Source organism: Anopheles marshallii, chromosome 2, assembly GCF_943734725.1.
Source record: "Anopheles marshallii chromosome 2, idAnoMarsDA_429_01, whole genome shotgun sequence".
In the NCBI taxonomy this organism is placed as follows: domain Eukaryota; kingdom Metazoa; phylum Arthropoda; class Insecta; order Diptera; family Culicidae; genus Anopheles; species Anopheles marshallii.
In genome coordinates this window covers 80811371-80830518 of record NC_071326.1, presented here as the reverse complement: position 1 = coordinate 80830518, position 19148 = coordinate 80811371, and the positions used below count along the sequence as shown (strand labels likewise).

Below are 19148 nucleotides of genomic sequence, written 5' to 3'. Positions count from 1 at the left end.
AAAAGATAGTAGTGTCTTCACAGGGGTATCCATTTCTTTTCTGGCATAGACAACTTTATTGACCGTGTTGACGATCAATCGAATGATTGCGTCGGGTTTGCTATATTTCTTTTATAACGCAAAAAAAAACCTAGAGCCCGTCGGATTTAAGGCACCTTCCTTTAGTAACGATGCGGCCTTGTTCGTATCTCGCGTTGAAGCTGGAGAGTGGCTCACCCTACTATGCAACGCACAGGCATTTCCCGTCCCGGTGTATCGGTAAATTTCAATGTTTAATAATGTCCAAACCTATGCACCCACCATTTCTAGAGCCTATCGGATCGAAAGCACCCACATTCGCTTCCGACGAGAACAGTAGATCTTACACGAAGATGAGCAATCATAGTTTGGCCCTTTTTTGTCAGGCACAAGCATTTCCTGTTCCCATTACTAGGTAGGTCTGGGACGATTTGGGAGATGTTTTATTGCAGTTTCTGTACTAGCGAGGATATTTTGGATTAAGCTTTTCGATTTCTTGAAGATTTCGTGGAATAACTGCCAAAACTCAATCCATCTACGCCATTACTGAGCCATCTTGAACGCTACTTCCTATAATTTGGCAAGCAAGCTCAAAACGCCTAAAAGTATGCAAATTGTATATGGAGTATACTTTTTTATGTGTCTAAAAACTATTTTTATTATTTATACCTCGGGATATTGGAGGTCCTGCAAGTCTTAAGGTGATCTTCCAATCCCGGCGATTAAGTACAGAGCTATTTAATTCATAAACCGTTAAGACGTTGTCTATTGAAGACTAATCCAGTGCAGTTTGCCTTTAAAAAGAAAAGAATAACTTGAACCGGTTTCCATTCGGAATTCTATCTCAGGGTAGCCCAAATGTCAATGTTCAGGATTGTTTAAAAAATGTTGGTTAAATATTAAATATATTCGATGTTTTGCAGAGCCAATTGGTTCAAAAGCGCCAACATTTCCTTCCGACTCTCGCAGTAGTACGTATATTAAACCGAGCAGCACGAGCCTAGCGCTATTTTGCCAGGCGCAAGCATTTCCAGTACCAATCAGTAGGTACGTCCTCCTTTATCATTGTTTTTCAAACGTGGTCCTATCCTAACAAGGTGATTTAGGCAAAGGTAGTTTCAGATAGTTCACCATCACCTGGGATACTTTCTTTTTCTTCCAGAACCGATCGGCTCAAAGCCACCAACGTTCAATTTTGACTATAAGAAACTTTATTTCGTTAAGCCAAGCAACTCGAACATTGCACTGTTCTGTCAGGCACAGGCGTATCCAGTACCGGTGACCAGGTAGTAAACCCATCTGAATTCCTCTCATTCGGGCACTTTTGGTTTTGATTGTATATGCGTCAGGTGGGAAGCACCAGCAAGTACATAATATTTGATTACCTCCTCAGAACCGATCGGTTCGAAGGCACCGACGTTTTCGTTTGACTCGAAAACATTCACCTTTATGAAACCGAGCAATACGAGTGTGGCGCTGTTCTGTCAGGCCCAGGCTTATCCCGTTCCGATCACAAGGTAATCGCTCATTCCAACACACGTCAGGCAGTTCGTTGTAGATTGATCTAGGTTTTTGATCGTTACCGTACATTGTTTCTCCCTGTTTAAGAACCGATCGGGTCAAAAGCGCCCACATTCCCGTCCGATTCCGGGACAAGCTCGTTTAAAAAGCCTGCCAATTCTACGATCACCCTCTTGTGTCAGGCACAAGGGTTTCCAGTGCCGATCACCAGGTAAAACCTCCTCAGGCAATTTGTTTTGGTTTAGCATCAACAATAATATTCTTAATGTCCACAAGAATGTAAGATTGAATTTCGTTTTGCCCAGAACCGATTGGTTCCAAGGCTCCCAGTTTCTCATCTGCATCAAGGACGAGCTCGTTTGTTGAGCCTAGCAGTGCAAGTTTAGGCTCAAGCATTTCCTGTCCCAGTAACAAGGTAACCCTCAGTCTCGAATAGCTTTCAGGCAGTTTGAAAATAGCATAAGGGATAGTTTTATCTGTTATATTAATTATGCACCTCAATATGTTCTGCAGAGCCCATCGGATTGAAGGCTCCTACATTTTCTTCAGCTTCCCTAAGTAGTACGTTCAAGTTGCCGAGCAATTCCACAATTGCTCTATTCTGTCAGGCTCAGGCATTTCCAGTACCGATCACAAGGTAACACGCATAATCTGGCATCCTCACCAACATTCAGGGCTAAACGTATGCTTAGGTGGCCATTTCATTACTATTCTACTGCTTGTATTACCATTCGTTAGAACCTATCGGACTGAAGGCGCCATCTTTTGCAACAGCACTCTTGAGTGGATCGTTCAAGTACCCTAGCAATACTACCTTTGCATTATTCTGTCAAGCTCAGGCTTTTCCGGTTCCAATTACGAGGTAGGCGGGGATTAGAAGGTGGTCGTCCACTGAGGTATCTCTAATGTACAGCATAACGGGCAATTTGTGGAGAAAGTAGGTTAAATTTAAGATGTCCCATCTCTTTTAATATGCAATCCCAGAACCTATCGGATTGAAGGCACCGTCCTTTTCCACCACCGCTCGAAGCAGTTCCTTTGTGGAAGCCAGCAATAGGACTTTGGCTCTGTTTTGTCAAGCTCAAGCATATCCGGTCCCCATTACGAGGTATGTTGTGCGTTGTTGAGTTATACACCTCTTGGAGGCCTTGAAGGCCCCAAGCATCCCGAGCTTCTTGGGCTTTACGACGGGGCCCCAAGCAGTCTTACTTTACCTATCGTGACATCGTCCAGATTCCTTGAGTGACCTAGATACTGGGGCTCCTAATAACCTCGGGGCTCCAAGCACCTGTACCGGTTAATCCGCCCCTAAGCAGGGCAATCAGTCTCCTCAACGTTCAGGCAATAAAGTATTTGTGTGTCAGAGTTATCTAAATTCTGAGCCGCTTCAATGATATTGTTTTTCCCCAATTTTCCGGTGTTTGGACAGAGCCCATCGGATCGAAACCACCAACGTTTTCCACTGACTCCAAGATTAGCATGTTTGTTAAACCGAGCGACTCAATTGTGGCATTGTTTTGCCAAGCACAGGCGTACCCGGTACCGGTGACAAGGTACCGTGAAGCTTTATTCTTTGTTTCCTTAAGTTCCAACATTTAGGCAGTTGGTGAAATAAGATTAGTTTTTTTTTTCTAAATGAAGCAACAGATTAATTTGATTTTGTATATTTACCGCATCTGTTTAGAACCGATCGGGTCAAAGGCTCCCACATTTTCGTCTGATTCGATGGGAAGCATCTTTAGGCGGTTCAGAAACACAAGCTTTGCTCTGTTGTGTCAAGCACAAGCTTACCCGGTGCCGATTACTAGGTTAGTGTTTAGTAGTAATATATTCGCGAAGTACAGAACATTCGTTCGACCAGCTGCATCATCCCCTCATACGAGTCAAAATTAAAAACGGCACAGAATTGATTGAACATACCTCACGCAACACATATCGCCAACATCAAAACTACGCATACGCGCCGACCTGTCGTTTATATTGTTTATTAAACTTTTTCCCACCGGCTCCCATCGACCGCAGAACCCGTCGGTTCCAAACCGCCAACGTTCTCGTCGGAATCGAAGGGAAGCATTTTCGACAAATCGGCTAACAGCAGCTTTGCGCTGCTCTGTCAGGCCCAGGCGTTTCCGGTTCCAATAATGAGGTAAGCGTGCGTGAAACAACACACACACACACCGGACACAATCAGCAATGCTTATCACGGTCTACTCTGTTCGGTTCGGTAGCACACGAACCTTTCAAGACGGTTAAATTGAAGTGAGCCAAACTGGAACGGCGACATTGGAATATGGTCCTTTGCGTAAAACGAATTCAAATTCCTGCAATGAAATTTAACGAATATGCGAGTCATGTGGTCACGGCTCGTCGATTTCCAACACCACTATGTAGATAAGCATAGCTGTAAACATACGCTTTACCTTTGTTTTTAGTTCGTTTTGTTATCAAGCATATCGTTACGTTACAATTTTCCCATTTTTTTTTTTTGAGTTACCTGCTCGAGTCTATCTCTTACACTCTCTTCTTTCTTTCCCCGCAGAACCTGTCGGCAGTGTTGCACCGAAAATTTCCGGAGACCGCCTTCAGGAAATGCGTGTAACAAATGCGCAGGATTTAGCAATACTCTGTCTGGGGCAAGCCTTTCCAACGCCGGCCTTCAGGTGATTGCTGACGAGTGCTTTGATTTTGATTGCGTTGTGTCGTTGTTTTACGCTTTCCGTTGACGTGATTAACCCGGCCGGCGCATTCAAATGTGTGTTGTTTGAGAGATAGTTGCAGAACCCCTGTGCGCAGGCGTTTGCTTTTCCTTTTCCATCTCCGTTACTGCGTTTGTTTGATGTTGGCGATCGTTTTGATTTGAGTAACACAGTGGTTTCTTTTCCGTTTGTTAACTGTTTGGTTTTGCACTGGAGCAACTTATGCTTTTAACACCGTACTACGCTACCATTATTCCACATTCAGCCGGGTATCGGGTCTATCGTTGAGGCAGTAGAAACCAACACCGGGTCAGTTAGGGACGGATACATTAGCTGTTTGTATTTTAATCTTTTAGAACCGGTAGGCAGTGTTGGACCCAAAATATCCGGTGGACGACTACAGGAGATGATCGTGGAAAGGAATACGAACTTTGCACTGCTGTGCCTAGCGCAATCCTTTCCAGTACCGGTGTTTAGGTAATGAAGATGCTTTACGGTCGTGACTTGTTCGATTTGTGCGCGGAAGGCAATTTGTTTGGATACGCTGGATTTGATAGCGAATCTTACTGACAAAATGATGAAATGCATTCTCTTCGCTTAGAGCCTGTTGGAAGTGTTGCACCGAAGATAGCTGGACATCACTTGCAAGATTTGGTTGTTAAAGCTGAGCATGATTTTGCTATACTTTGCCTCGGACAATCTTACCCGACGCCCAATTTTAGGTACGGCCCTTTTTCAAAAACGTCTAGCAAGCAGGCTGAATATCCCAACGATAAGGTTTTAGGTTTATTCGTTCGATAGATCTAATCTGATCTCCCTGTCGTATCCGTTCCTTGAATTTGCTTGATGTGAAACATCTGTTCAGAACCGATTGGCAGCGTTCCTCCGAAAATATCCGGAGGGCTATTGCAAGAAATGAAGGTGAAAATAGGACAAGATTTTGCCATCCTCTGCTTGGGTCAATCGTTTCCAATGCCTAGCTTTAGGTAAGCTAAAACTGTAGACCATTTGGGGACAGTGGGTGTCATTATGCTGTATGACACTGGGGGAAAACGAAGCATTATGATACTGACTTAAAATTTATTTGGAGATTATTGGTAAGTATGGAGTAATGAAAGTAAGATCACCACGAAATTTTACATTTAAGCGTTATTGTTTATGTGATTTAAAAAAAAATAGTCATTGAAGATAATCAATACATCAAAACATAATTACAACATAGCTCCTAACACTTCGTCACCCTTGTGATCTTACTTTCATTCTCTTTGCAGGTAATTATGTTACTTTAAAATACAAAATGTAGGAGGGCAAGACATTGATCGTCCATTTAATTGCAAAATATGCGCCATAGACAAAAGTCCCCATGTATCACAAGCTATATTCCATAGTCATTTGAGCTTTTGTGTTAAACTTTCTTGTGTGCTACTCATTGAATGTAAATTTTGTTTAGTTTTCACTTCGTTTCAATTGTTTCTTTATTACGCTTTCGAATTTCCTTTGTTCCGTTTGTATACAATTAAATTTCAGAATTAGGTTTGTTAAACTTTTTCTTTAAGCCGGACTATGGAAAACAGCTGAGCGACTCGTAAATCACAACTTGTTCACATGGTCCCAATATCTGCTTAATTTTCCAGATGGTACAAATACATCGAAGGCACTCAGCAGAAGAAGGCCGTTGTGTTGGACGACCGTGTGAAGCAAGTGTCCGGTACACTCATCATCAAGGATGCGGTAGTAGACGACTCCGGCAAGTACCTGTGCGTGGTGAACAACTCGGTTGGCGGCGAAAGTGTGGAAACTGTCCTGACGGTGACGGCACCGCTAGCGGCAAAGATTGAACCACGCACGCAAACGGTAGACTTTGGCCGTCCGGCAGTATTTACCTGCAAGTTTTCGGGCAATCCGATCAAAACCGTTTCCTGGATGAAGGATGGCAAATCACTCGGTCACAGCGATGCGGTGTTGCGCATTGAGTCGGTGAAGAAAGAGGACAAGGGCATGTACCAGTGTTTCATTCGCAACGATCAGGAAAGTGCACAGGCTAGCGCAGAGCTCAAGCTTGGCGGACGGTGTAAGTAAAATAAACGAAGTGGAGTAGTAACGTATTTTCGCTAACATCTTTCTAATGTCCTTTTATTGCAGTTGATCCACCGATAATTCGTGAAGCATTCCCCGAGGAAACGCGTCATCCAGGACCCTCGGTATTTTTGAAGTGTGTCGCCGGTGGTAACCCGACGCCCGAAATCAGCTGGGAATTGGACGGAAAGAAAATAACGAACAGCGAACGCTATCAGGTCGGACAGTACGTGACGGTGAATGGTGACGTTGTGTCACACTTGAATATTACATCGATCCATTCGAACGACGGCGGTTTGTACAAGTGTATGGCGAGCAGTAAGGTCGGTGTTGCGGAACACTCGGCGAAGCTAAATGTGTATGGTCTACCGTACGTCCGGACGATGGAAAAGAAAGCGATAGTGGCTGGCGAAACGTTGATAGTTACCTGCCCGGTAGCGGGATATCCGATCGAATCGATTGTTTGGGAACGAGGTACATAGTACAAGATTTGTTAGTATTTATCATATGCTAATCAAGCTTGTTTTATTATTGTAGACAACCGGCAACTACCCATCAACCGCAAGCAGAAAGTATTCCCGAACGGTACTTTAATCATCGAAAATGTCGAACGAAACTCGGACCAAGCTACCTACACCTGTGTGGCGAAGAATTCGGAAGGATATACCGCGCGTGGTACGCTGGAAGTTCAAGTTATGGGTAAGTTGAACGATTCATTACTACCTGCGACTGTACGAAGTATGTGAAAATGGTACTGACAGTGAAGTTTCACTTGGTTGTAATATAATTACAGCTAATGCTGATGGTTACAGTCACTACTATATTTCATATCTTTCATTGGTAAATAACAAAATTATAAATGTTAAATGTACGTTAAATAAGCTGAAGTGCTAGCAAAACTGCGTGGTTTGTGAATGGTTTGTTACGAGTAACTAATACTATTCGTTGGTCATATGTTGAAGAGGCAGAAGGGTAAAATAACCTCTACCCTATCATATGCTTGCACACACAGTTCTACCGCAAATCGTACCTTTCGGTTTCGGTGAGGAGCAGATAAACCAGTTTGATATGGTGTCCACTATGTGCACCGTAAACAAGGGCGATATGCCGATTGAGATCGTATGGGAGTTCACACCAACGTTTCCAAGCCCAGGAAAGGCGAGAAAGCTGTACACTAATGACGGGGTACTGATCAGTCGAACAAGTACGCGTATTAGCATGTTGAGCATTGACTCGGTGCGTGATCGGCATAGTGGAAATTATACTTGTCATGCCAAAAATCAGGCAGGGATAGTAAAGTATACGGCAGTACTTTTTGTAAATGGTGAATGAGCTTAGTATAAAGCATTATATTCCTATTTGTTTTTGCTTTTTCCAATATTCACCTTATCACGATAGAATATTTTCTGTATTCTTGCATTCCATAAGTTAGCTCAGTATTTCATTCAAAACTATAAGGGATTTCCTGAGACAGATTTGAATGCACAGCGAAGGTTTTACCAGTCTCTCCACAGATAGTTCCCTTCGATTTCGGCGAGGATGCGGTTTTCGCTATGGATATGGTATCGGCAACATGTACCGTCAACAAAGGCGATCTGCCGATCGATATTGTTTGGTTACTGAATGGACATAAAATTTACTCCAATGATGGAATACTGATCAGTAGACCGAGTCCGCGGCTGAGCACGCTCAGCATCGAGTCGGTACGGGATCGGCACAGCGGCAACTACAGCTGTATTGCCATGAATCATGCCGGTAGCATGGAACATGTCACACAGCTGTTGGTGAACGGTGTGTGAAACTTTGCCAATCATGCATTTCCCTTCAAGCTTGTCGTATATACCTTAACTCCTCCAATCGCCTTCTTTAATCAGTAATGTAGCAACGCGACGTAGTTCTTCCACAGATAGTACCGTTCGATTTTGGTAGTGAAGAGATTTTCTCCCTCGACACGGTGTCGGTGTCGTGCACGGTTAGCAAGGGTGATTCTCCGGTTGACATACGTTGGCTGTTCAACGGCAACCATCTGACCACGAACAATGGTGTACTGATCTCAAGGCAAACGCAGCGCACCAGTTTTCTCACGATCGAATCCGTGCGTGATCGTCACACGGGCAATTACAGCTGCATTGCCGAAAATCCGGCCGGTCACGCGGTCCATACGGCATCACTTTTTGTGAACGGTTTGATAATAATTCTATCGTTTTGCTTCTGTTTTATGATCCCATTTTCCAAAACATATTCGAACAGTCCTTCCCCACATGCTTCCGATCGAGTTTGGTAGCGATATAATCTTTTTGAACGATATGGTAACATCATCGTGCACGGTTAATAAGGGTGACTTCCCGATTGATATCTTCTGGAAGTTTAACGATCGACGCATCGCGTCCGAAGATGGTATCACAATTAGCCGAACAAACCAACGGATGAGCGTGCTCACGATCGAGACCGTACGAGATCAGCATAGTGGTAACTACACCTGCGTTGCACAAAACCGTGCCGGACAGGTGCATCAAACGGCTGTGCTGCAAGTAAACGGTTAATAGCGAATGATTACCCTCCAAAGCATATATCTGTTAGCCTTCTTCCTTGCGTCCCGTATCACCTATCCCGGAACTAAGGTTGTGTGTTGTATTTTCAAGTCGGACCCTCGGTGTTTCCGTTCGATTTTGGCGATGAACCGGTCGACATGATGAACACGGTGTCGATAAATTGTGTTGTATCCAAGGGCGACACACCGATCATGATCGAGTGGCTCTTCAACGGCGAACGGGTAACGACGAACGATGGGATTAATATCATGAAGAGTGGTGAAAAGATTAGTATGCTCTCAATCGAATCGGTTCAATCACGCCACGCCGGAAACTATACCTGTGTCGCGAGAAATAAGGCAGGAGAGTCACAGCATGCGTCGGAACTGAAAGTTATCGGTAATAATAATGTAGGATGTAACAAGCCCGATTAATTCCTCTCCCTCATCAGGTCATCCTCTCGATCTCATAGTAGAATTTGTTGGAAGTTAGGAAGCATGCAGTTGTTCGTAGACTAAAACTACAATTTCTCTCAACAAAACCATCAGCTGTACCACAAATAATGCCCTTCGAGTTTGGAGATGAACCATTCGATTCCTCCAGCACGGTTTCGGTCCAGTGCGTCGTAACGAAAGGCGATGTCCCGATCGATATCGGGTGGATGTTTAACGGTAGACGTATAGCGAGTAACGATGGTATAACCGTATCGAAACTGGGCCAGAAAATGAGCACGCTCTACATTGAATCTATTCGTTCGCGGCACGCCGGTAACTATACCTGTCGTGCGAGCAATGCAGCTGGTAGTGTGGAGCATAGTTCGGAGTTGAAAGTGATCGGTAGGAGTAATTGATTACGTTCCACAGACGCTTGATTGTTTTCCCTGTTCCTATCCCTCCCGTTGTGTCCTTCACTATTAAAATGGTTCACACGCAAACAGTGGTGCCGATCATACTGCCGTTCGAGTTCGGCGAAGAAGCGTTTGATAGTGGCAGCACCGCGTCGGTGAGTTGCATCGTTACCAAAGGCGATACACCAATCGACATTAGCTGGATGTTCAATGGTCGGCGCATAACGCTAGATGAGGGCATTCTGATTACCAAGGGTGGTGGCAAAATTAGCATGCTTTCGATAGAGTCGGTACATTCGCGTCACGCTGGCAATTACACTTGCTCGGCAAGGAACACTGCCGGCAGTGTGCAACATACGGCAGAGTTACAGGTTATGGGTAAGAGTCTGGGAAGTCGTCCAACACTTAATTCCGTGTTTTGTTTTGTTCCCACTCCTGTCGTCTTTCTTCCACTGTGTGCGTTTTTTTGTTGCGAGCGATAGTAATACCCTTGATACTGCCATTTGAATTTGGCGAAGAAGCGTTCGATACGGGCAGTACAGCGTCCGTGAGCTGTATCATTACAAAAGGCGACGTACCGATCGATATCGGCTGGTCGTTTAATGGGCGACGTTTGGCAGCGAACGATGCCGTTATGATCACAAACAGTGGTCCAAGGATATCGATCCTGTCGATCGATGCAGTTGACTCCCGCCACGCGGGCAACTACACGTGTCACGCGAATAACCGGGCCGGTAGCACTAAGCACACGGCGGAGTTACAGGTGATGGGTAAGATCGGTTGTTATTTTTCCCACCGTTAATGATTGTCCCCCCCCCCTCGTTTTTCGCTCCTTCCTTTCGGTGTTTTCGCTGTGCCAAAGTGGTTCCGATCATTTTCCCGTTCGAGTTCGGTGATGAAGCGTACGATACTGGCAGCACGGTTTCGGTTAGTTGCATCGTAACGAAAGGTGACGCACCGATCGACATTAGTTGGATGTTCAACGGACGTCGACTGTCCTCCAGCGATGCCGTGTTGATCAATCGGAGTGGCAACAAAATTTCAATACTCTCCATTGAATCGGTGCTTTCAAAGCAGGCCGGCAACTACACGTGCAGTGCACGTAATCAGGCAGGGACAGCAGACCATACGTCGGTGCTGCGAGTGATAAGTAAAGAGATGTGCCTTAAATCGATATACGCGTTTTTTTCCTTCCCTTCTATTCCATTCTTCATCCTTCTTATTGTCCGTGTGGGGCACGCCCAGCCCTGCCCATTATACTCCCGTTTGAGTTTGGCGACGAACCTTTCGACACCGGCAGCACGGCGTCTGTAAGTTGCATCGTTACGAAAGGTGACACACCGATCGACATTAGTTGGCTGTACAACGGCCGTCGCATCGCAACGAACGATGGTGTGCTGATTATGAAAAGTGGCCATAAGGCGAGCATGTTAACGATAGAATCGGTACACTCACGGCATGCCGGTAACTATACGTGCCACGCGGCAAATAGAGCCGGAGAGGTGCAGCACACGTCGCTGTTGCAAGTGATGGGTTTGTTAGCGTCTTGTTTCGATAAATTCGCCTTTTTTTTTACCATAACCCCCCTTCCAAAATGCTTCTTCCCATTTCAACTAATTGTTTCGATTGGGGTCGTTGATCGTACGTGAAGTTCTGCCGGTAATTTTGCCGTTTGAGTTCGGCGAGGATGCGCTGGACGAGTCGAGCATGGCCACTGTGCAGTGCGCTGTCACGAAGGGTGACACACCGCTCAGCTTCAGCTGGTTGTTTGACGGGCAGGACGTGTTGGTGGGCGAATCGGGTATACTCGTGTCGAAGAGTGGTCAGCGCATAAGCATGCTAACGATCGAATCTGTGCAATCGTATCATGCGGGAAATTATACGTGCGTTGCTAAGAATGTAGCTGGACACGCGAATCACACATCCGAGCTAAAGGTGATAGGTAAATAGTGGTGGGATTTTCAGATCTTCCTTTCGATTACACTTCTTCCGTTAGTCCTATTTCCTCGTACTCTGTTTTTACCGTCAGTTAAACCCCTCATAATGCCGTTTGAGTTTGGAGACGAACCGTTCGATATGCTCACTACGTCCACTGTGAGCTGCGCGGTGATCAAGGGTGATGCACCGATCGAAATCAATTGGATGTTTAATGGTGACGTTGTTGATTCTGGCGATGGTATTACGGTTACAAAGTCGGGTCCCAAAATGAGCATACTGTACATCGATTCCGTACAACCGCGACACGCAGGAAGGTACACCTGTGTCGCACGCAACAAGGCTGGATTCGTTGAGCACAGCTCGGAGCTAAAGGTTATAGGTTAGGCTTTCTTTGAGTTTATCGTAACCCTTTTAAACCCTCGTCATCCGTTTCTCCATTCATTTCCCGTCAAAGTTCTCCCGGTGTTGCTTCCGTTCGAATTCGGCGATGAGCCGGCAGATGTATTGAGCACCACGATGGTTAGTTGCGCGGTAGCGAAGGGCGATACACCGCTAGAAATTGAGTGGTTATTCGAAGGGCGTAAGATTGCAGCGAGCAGTGAGATATCGATTACGAAGAGTGGCCAAAAGATCAGTATGCTATCGATAGAAACCGTACAGCCGAGACACGCCGGGAACTATACGTGTCTCGCTACGAATCGCGCTGGTGCAGTAGAGCATACGTCTGAGTTGAAAGTCATTGGTAATTATGGGAAGAATCGTGGAATTTAATCGTTTACCCTGTCCCCAAGCCTATGAACCCTCAGAAGCTCCCTGATATTCCCTATATTTCTTCTCACAAGTTCCGCCCATACTGTTGCCGTTCGATTTTGGAGAAGAGCCTGCGGATGTCCAGAGCACCACCTCTGTTAACTGCGCTGTAGCAAAGGGAGATCCACCGATAGAAATCAACTGGATGTTTAACGGCAGCAAGCTGTTCACATCTGACGGTATTCTGATCACGAAGAGTGGTCAGAAGATTAGTTTCCTGTCGATAGAATCGGTGCAGGCACGTCACGCCGGAAATTATACTTGTGTCGCTAAGAATCGTGCCGGGTTTGCCGAGCATACGTCAGAACTTAAAGTTATTGGTAAATTAAGTGCTCTCATGCAGTATCACGTGTTTATTATTGCTCATATCCTTCTCCCAAGTACCTTCAATTCTACCTTCGTTCGTCAGCCACTGACGTATAACTCTAATCTTCCTTTTTATGTTCACACGCCTTTTCACACAAGTTCCGCCCATATTACTTCCGTTCGATTTTGGAGAAGAGCCTGTGGATGTTCAGAGTACTACGACGGTTAGCTGTGCCGTGGCAAAGGGAGATCCACCGATAGAAATCAACTGGATGTTTAACGGCAGCAAGCTGTTCACATCTGACGGTATTCTGATCACGAAGAGTGGTCAGAAGATTAGTTTCCTGTCGATAGAATCGGTGCAGGCACGTCACGCCGGCAACTACACCTGCGTGGCTAGAAATCGTGCCGGGTTTGCTGACCATACCTCAGAGTTGAAAGTGATTGGTAAATGATCTTCTTTCGTGTTGTGTAATGTGTTTGTTGTTGTGCAAATCCCTTTCCTCCAAAGTACCTCCAATTCTGCTTCCGTTCGAGTTTGGTGATGAACCTTCGGATATGGCTAGTACAACCACGGTCAGTTGTGCCGTTGCGAAAGGCGATACACCGATCGAAATCAATTGGATGTTCAACGGTGACATGATATTCTCAAATGACGGTATATTAATAACAAAGAGTGGTCAGAAGATTAGCATCCTCTCGATAGAGTCGGTTCAACCGCGCCATGCGGGAAACTATACGTGCATCGCTAGAAACAGGGCCGGTTTAGTGGAGCATACGTCGGAACTGAAAGTGATTGGTAATGGGCTTGTTTGTTTTTTCATTTGCAAAATGTGAATCTTCTCTCCTAATTTCGTTAAAACTTCCACAAGATCCTGTATATCCCATTTCAACTGAGTGTTATACACTGTTATACATTTGAAAGTGCCCCCGATCCTTCTGCCGTTCGAGTTCGGTGACGAACCGTCGGACATACACAGCACCACGACGGTTAGCTGTGCGGTGGCGAAGGGTGACACACCGATCGAAATCAACTGGATGTTTAACGGTAGCAAAATTTTCTCCAACGACGGTATAACGATCACCAAGAGTGGACAGAAGATGAGCTTGCTGTACATCGAATCGGTACAAGCACGTCATTCTGGAAACTATACCTGCGTCGCCCGAAATAAGGCGGGCTTTGTTGAGCACACGTCGGAGCTGAAAGTGATCGGTAGGAGAGCGCGACAGCTCAACGTTGACCATTGCTTTTAAACCCATTTCTTTGCCTGCACCCTTCCTGTTAACGCTCTCCCGTCAATGTTTCTTCTCTTCTTCTGTCCTCGACTGGTGTTTTGTTCTCGTTCTCTGAAGTTACACCAATTATTATGCCGTTTGAGTTTGGGGACGAACCGTTCGATGTGTACAGCACCACCACCGTAGCGTGTGCTGTCACCAAAGGTGACTCTCCGATCGAGATCATCTGGCTGTTCAATGACTACCGGTTGCGTACTAGCGATGGGGTTCTTATAACAAGTAACGGGCAGAAAATAAGCTTCCTATCAATCGAATCCGTACAACCACGCCACGCCGGAAACTACACCTGCATTGCGAAAAATCGTGCCGGTGAAGCGCAACACTCGTCAGAACTGAAGGTTATGGGTTAGTTGGGTTTTTTGGGAGCTATTATAACCTATCTTGTTTTTTGTTGAAGTTGATTTTATTTTCGCATTGTACTTCAATCGCTTTCCTTTGCAAACGTATCCTAGTCCTTCCCATTATCATGCCATTCGACTTTGGTGAGGATCCGTTCGATATCTACTCCACCACCACCGTAACTTGTGCGGTAACGAAGGGTGACTCGCCGATAGAGATTAGTTGGTATTTCAACTCGTACCGTTTGCATACCAACGATGGTGTACTGATCACACCGGGCGGGCAGAGGGTGAGCATGCTATCGATAGAATCCGTACAGCCTAGGCACGCCGGTAACTACACCTGTATCGCTAAAAATCCTGCTGGTTCTTCGCACCATTCCGCGGAGCTGATGGTCATGGGTATGAGCGTGAGAGACGTTGAACGCCCGACGTACTTTTAGAATATCTCCCAAGCTTCCTTCCACGTCACAAACCAAACCATTCTACTCATAGGGATAAGTGTCAGGGGTGAGGGCTAGATGTTTCTTGTGATCGTCCATGTATCTCTCACCAGTGTTGCCGATTATATTGCCGTTTGAATTTGGTGAGGAACCGTTCGACATCTACAGCGCCACTACAGTCAGTTGCGCCGTAACGAAGGGTGATCTTCCAATAACGATTGCGTGGCTGTTCAACGATCGGCAAATTCATAGTGGTGATGGCGTGTTGATCACAAACAGTGGCCATAGAATCAGCATGCTGTCCATCGAATCGGTTCAGCCACGGCACGCAGGAAACTATAGTTGTGTAGCTAGCAATAAGGCTGGTACTGCCGAGTACTCGTCCATCTTAAATGTGATGGGTTGGTTTATACTGTACTCACAAACAGTGCTCTTCATACGCGTTACGGTACTCCTATTCCACAAAACCCACACCGTTATCACATACTCCATTCCATTCCAAGTTCTGCCCATCATACACCCGTTCGAGTTTGGTGAGGAACCGTTCGATATCTACAGCGCGGTGACGATCAGCTGCACTGTCACCAAAGGTGATCTACCGATCAACATCAGTTGGACGTTCAACAGGCAGGTGATGTTGGCCGGTGACAGTATTTCCATTACCAGAAGTGGTCAGCGCAGTAGTCTACTGTCGATAGAATCCGTCAATCCGTGGCACGCAGGGAACTACACATGTGCCGCCCGTAATGCAGCCGGAACGGTCGAACATAGTTCCGAGCTGGTCGTAATAGGTTGATATCTTAGCTAACTGATATACTTTCACCTCATCACGCTCTCCCTCCTGGAATCCTGGAATCCTCCTAATATTCGCAATTCGAAATTCTGGTTTCTTTCAAAAAGTGGTCCCCTACATCATGCCATTCGAGTTTGGTGATGAACCGTTTGACACCTCCGCGATGACCACGGTTAGCTGTGCGGTGACCAAGGGTGATATGCCGATTGAAATCGTTTGGTCATTTAATGGGCAACCGTTGTACACGGGCGATGACAACGGTGTTATCATAACGAAGAGTGGCCATCGGGTCAGTATGCTGACGATCGAGTCTGTTGGTTCACAGCACGCCGGGAACTACACCTGTTTGGCGCGTAATAAGGCGGGCGAAGTGCGCCACATCTCTCAGCTGCAAGTGTTAGGTTGGGTTTGGTAGATTGTTTGTTAAATGTTATTTTTGCTTCCTGTTTTTTTTGTTGTCCATTGTCACTCAGTTCCACCCGCAATAACACCGTTTTCCTTTGGAGAGGAACCACTGAATTCTGGTGAAGGTACTGCCGTGAACTGCATGGTTTTTAAGGGTGATGCTCCACTGGAGATTCGCTGGTACATGAACGGCAATCAGCTGCCTACGAATGAGAACGGTGTGATAATAGGGCGCGTTTCGGAGCGATTAAGCTCGCTGAGCATCGACCCGATAGGGTACTTCAACAGAGGCACCTACGAGTGTCGGGTGAAAAATCGTGCCGGCGAAGCATCTCAATCTGCCGAGTTGGTTATTAATGGTACATCTTTCTTGTTGGTCGTTAGCTAACTAATATCGCTTATATCTTCCCTATTCTTCCCACCTATAAACACAATTGTCCCCGGCAGTGGTTCCCACGATCATGCAGTTTAGTTTCGGCGAAGAGATCCTCAACACCGGTGATAGCGTTGCGGTCAACTGTATGGTAGTGAAGGGCGATTCGCCCCTCGAGATCCGTTGGTATTTGAACAACGTGCCGATATCGTCGGAAAACGAAGGCATTGCGGTGGTGAAGCTGTCGGAAAAGCTGAGCTCGCTCAGCATTAATGCGATCGAGCCGCAGCACCGTGGGTTTTACGAGTGTCGCGTTAAGAACAAAGCCGGCGAATCGTCCTCAAACGCGGAGTTGATCATAAACGGTTTGTCTTTGGTATCTTCGAAATTAACAGATTGTACGTTGTTTTTCCATTCTCCATTAAACCAATTCCTGTGCGGGTGTTCGGTGAAGCTCTGCCGGTAATTAATCCGTTCCACTTCGAGGATCAGGTCGATTCGGAGGAAAGCGTCCAGGTTACCTGCCATGCGTCTAAGGGCGATCTGCCGATCGAGATCACCTGGTTGTTTAATGGCAAACCCATCCGTATTAGTTCCAACATTGAGATCACCTCGATCGGCAAACGATCTAGCTCGCTGAGCATTCCGTCGGTCGGGGCGGATCATTCGGGGGTGTACACTTGCACTGCAAAGAATGTTGCCGGTAGTCGCAACCAGTCGGCCGAGCTGTTCGTTAAGGGTACGGTGTAGGTTTGCTTGTTAAGGATTTAGTGCTAACCGCATAAGCTATGTATGTGTCATGCAGTGGGTTACCCTTTCCTTTACTGTGTCCTAAAATTGCATGCGTTTATTCCATTGATATTAAACACATTCACATCATTTCTTACTCTCCGTCGCGTTGCGGGTGTTAGTGCTTCCGAAAATATTTCCGTTCTCCTTCGGCGAGGACCCGTCCTACATCGACAGCTTCGTGACGGTGCAGTGTGCGGCGACGGTTGGTGATTTGCCGATCGTCCTCGAATGGCTGCACGATGGTGAGCTCGTTGCGAAATCGAACGATTACGGCATGTCGATAGTGCACTCCGGTCGCCGCGTCAGTACGCTAACGATCGAATCGATCCGGGATCATCATGCCGGCAACTACACCTGCCGCGCCCGGAATCAGGCCGGCACGGTCGAGCAAAGCACCCAGTTGATAATAAACGGTTTGTGATGATGCTGCAACTACATATCAAGCATTTTGTTCCCCCATTCTCTTTCTCTGCACCTTCACACGATCTCTTGGGACCCTGGGTGTCTTCGGTTCCGTAACGTCTGGAGCTAGTTCCGCCCAAGATATTCCCCTTCAGTTTCGGCGATGATCCCATGAACGAGGGCGATTCTGGTTCGGTGCAGTGTAACGTACCGTCGGGCGATTTGCCGATCGGCATTAAATGGTATTTCAATGGTGCTGTCATTGAGGATCTTGCCACTACCATCACCAATATCGGGAAAAGAGCAAAGGTGCTGACGATAGACTCTGTGGTGGCACGGCACGCGGGAAACTATACCTGCGAGGCGTCAAATCTTGCGGACGTAGTACATTACAGTGCCTCCCTGGTGGTTAACGGTAAACGCAACAAAATTTCATCCCAATGTCTTCGATTTTCCATCCACATCCACGCCATCCAGTTCCGCCCAAAATAGTTCCGTTCAGTTTCGGCGAGGAGACGATGAACTCTGGCGATTCGGGATCGGTCCAGTGTAATGTGCTGTCCGGTGACTTTCCACTAGCGATTAGATGGTATTTTAATGGGTATTTAATAGACGACCATACCGTCACGATCACCAGCATTGGCAAGCGGCTGAGTGTGCTTAACATCGATTCCGTGCATGGGCGACACGCGGGCAACTACACGTGCGAGGCCCAAAACAAGGCGGATGCAGTGTCTTTTACGACGGAGTTGCTAGTGAATGGTTGGCATAGAACTTAGTTATTCGTAACTATCCTTTTTATTTGTTGCACTCATTAACCTCTCTAAAGTCTCCAACTCCCGATTCGATTCGAATGTATTCTCAAGTGTCTTGAAATGTCTACAATATGTCTCCAAGCACAACACAGCTAACGAATATACTTGTCCAATAGTTCCAATTAATATCCTTGTACAGGCGCGTTGGCTCCAACTCCATTAAAAATGTTCATTTGGCCCCAAACATTTGGCACATTTCAGTCCCTCCAAAAATAGCTCCTTTCACGTTCGGTGATGAGCCCTTGAATTATGGGGATTCGGCATTGATCTACTGCAGCATAACGTCCGGCGATTTCCCCATCAAGATCGAGTGGTATCTCAATGAGGTCGCCGTAGATCAGTTGGATCCGTTCTACAACATTAACCAGGCAGACTTCGGCAAGAAAGCGAAAGCACTTTCAATTGACGGTGTGAACGAGCGGCATGTCGGCAACTACACATGTCGCGCAACAAACCAGGCGGAGGTGGCGACCTTTTCAGCGATTCTGAACGTGAACGGTTAGGAAAAACCCTGCTGGGAAGCGTTGTGCTTAGCTCTGCTTTTTAATGTTATGGTTTAAGATCCTCCTGTCCAAGTCCTTGCTTTCTCGCTGGTAGTTAATTCTTTTCCGGTTGCGGTGTTCTTCTCTTTCACAAGCTCCTCCGAAGATAGCGCCATTTGTGTTCGGTGAAGACGCACTCAACTACGGTGATTCCGCATCCGTCCAGTGTAGCGTCATCTCCGGTGATATGCCGATAATGATAGAAT

At 46.3% G+C, this 19148-nt stretch overlaps 1 protein-coding gene across 1 annotated transcript in view; it reads left to right on the top strand.

Moving 5' to 3' along the window:
* LOC128708532 (cell adhesion molecule Dscam2) overlaps positions 1–19148 on the top strand; it is a 53184-nt gene that overhangs the window by 21717 nt on the left and 12319 nt on the right. Inside the window, exons 6-10 of the mRNA XM_053803510.1 lie at positions 5870–6306; positions 6378–6785; positions 6849–7010; positions 16846–17130; positions 17716–18000. Coding sequence (XP_053659485.1) covers positions 5870–6306; positions 6378–6785; positions 6849–7010; positions 16846–17130; positions 17716–18000 — 1577 coding nt within the window. The remainder of the gene's footprint in view (positions 1–5869; positions 6307–6377; positions 6786–6848; positions 7011–16845; positions 17131–17715; positions 18001–19148) is intronic.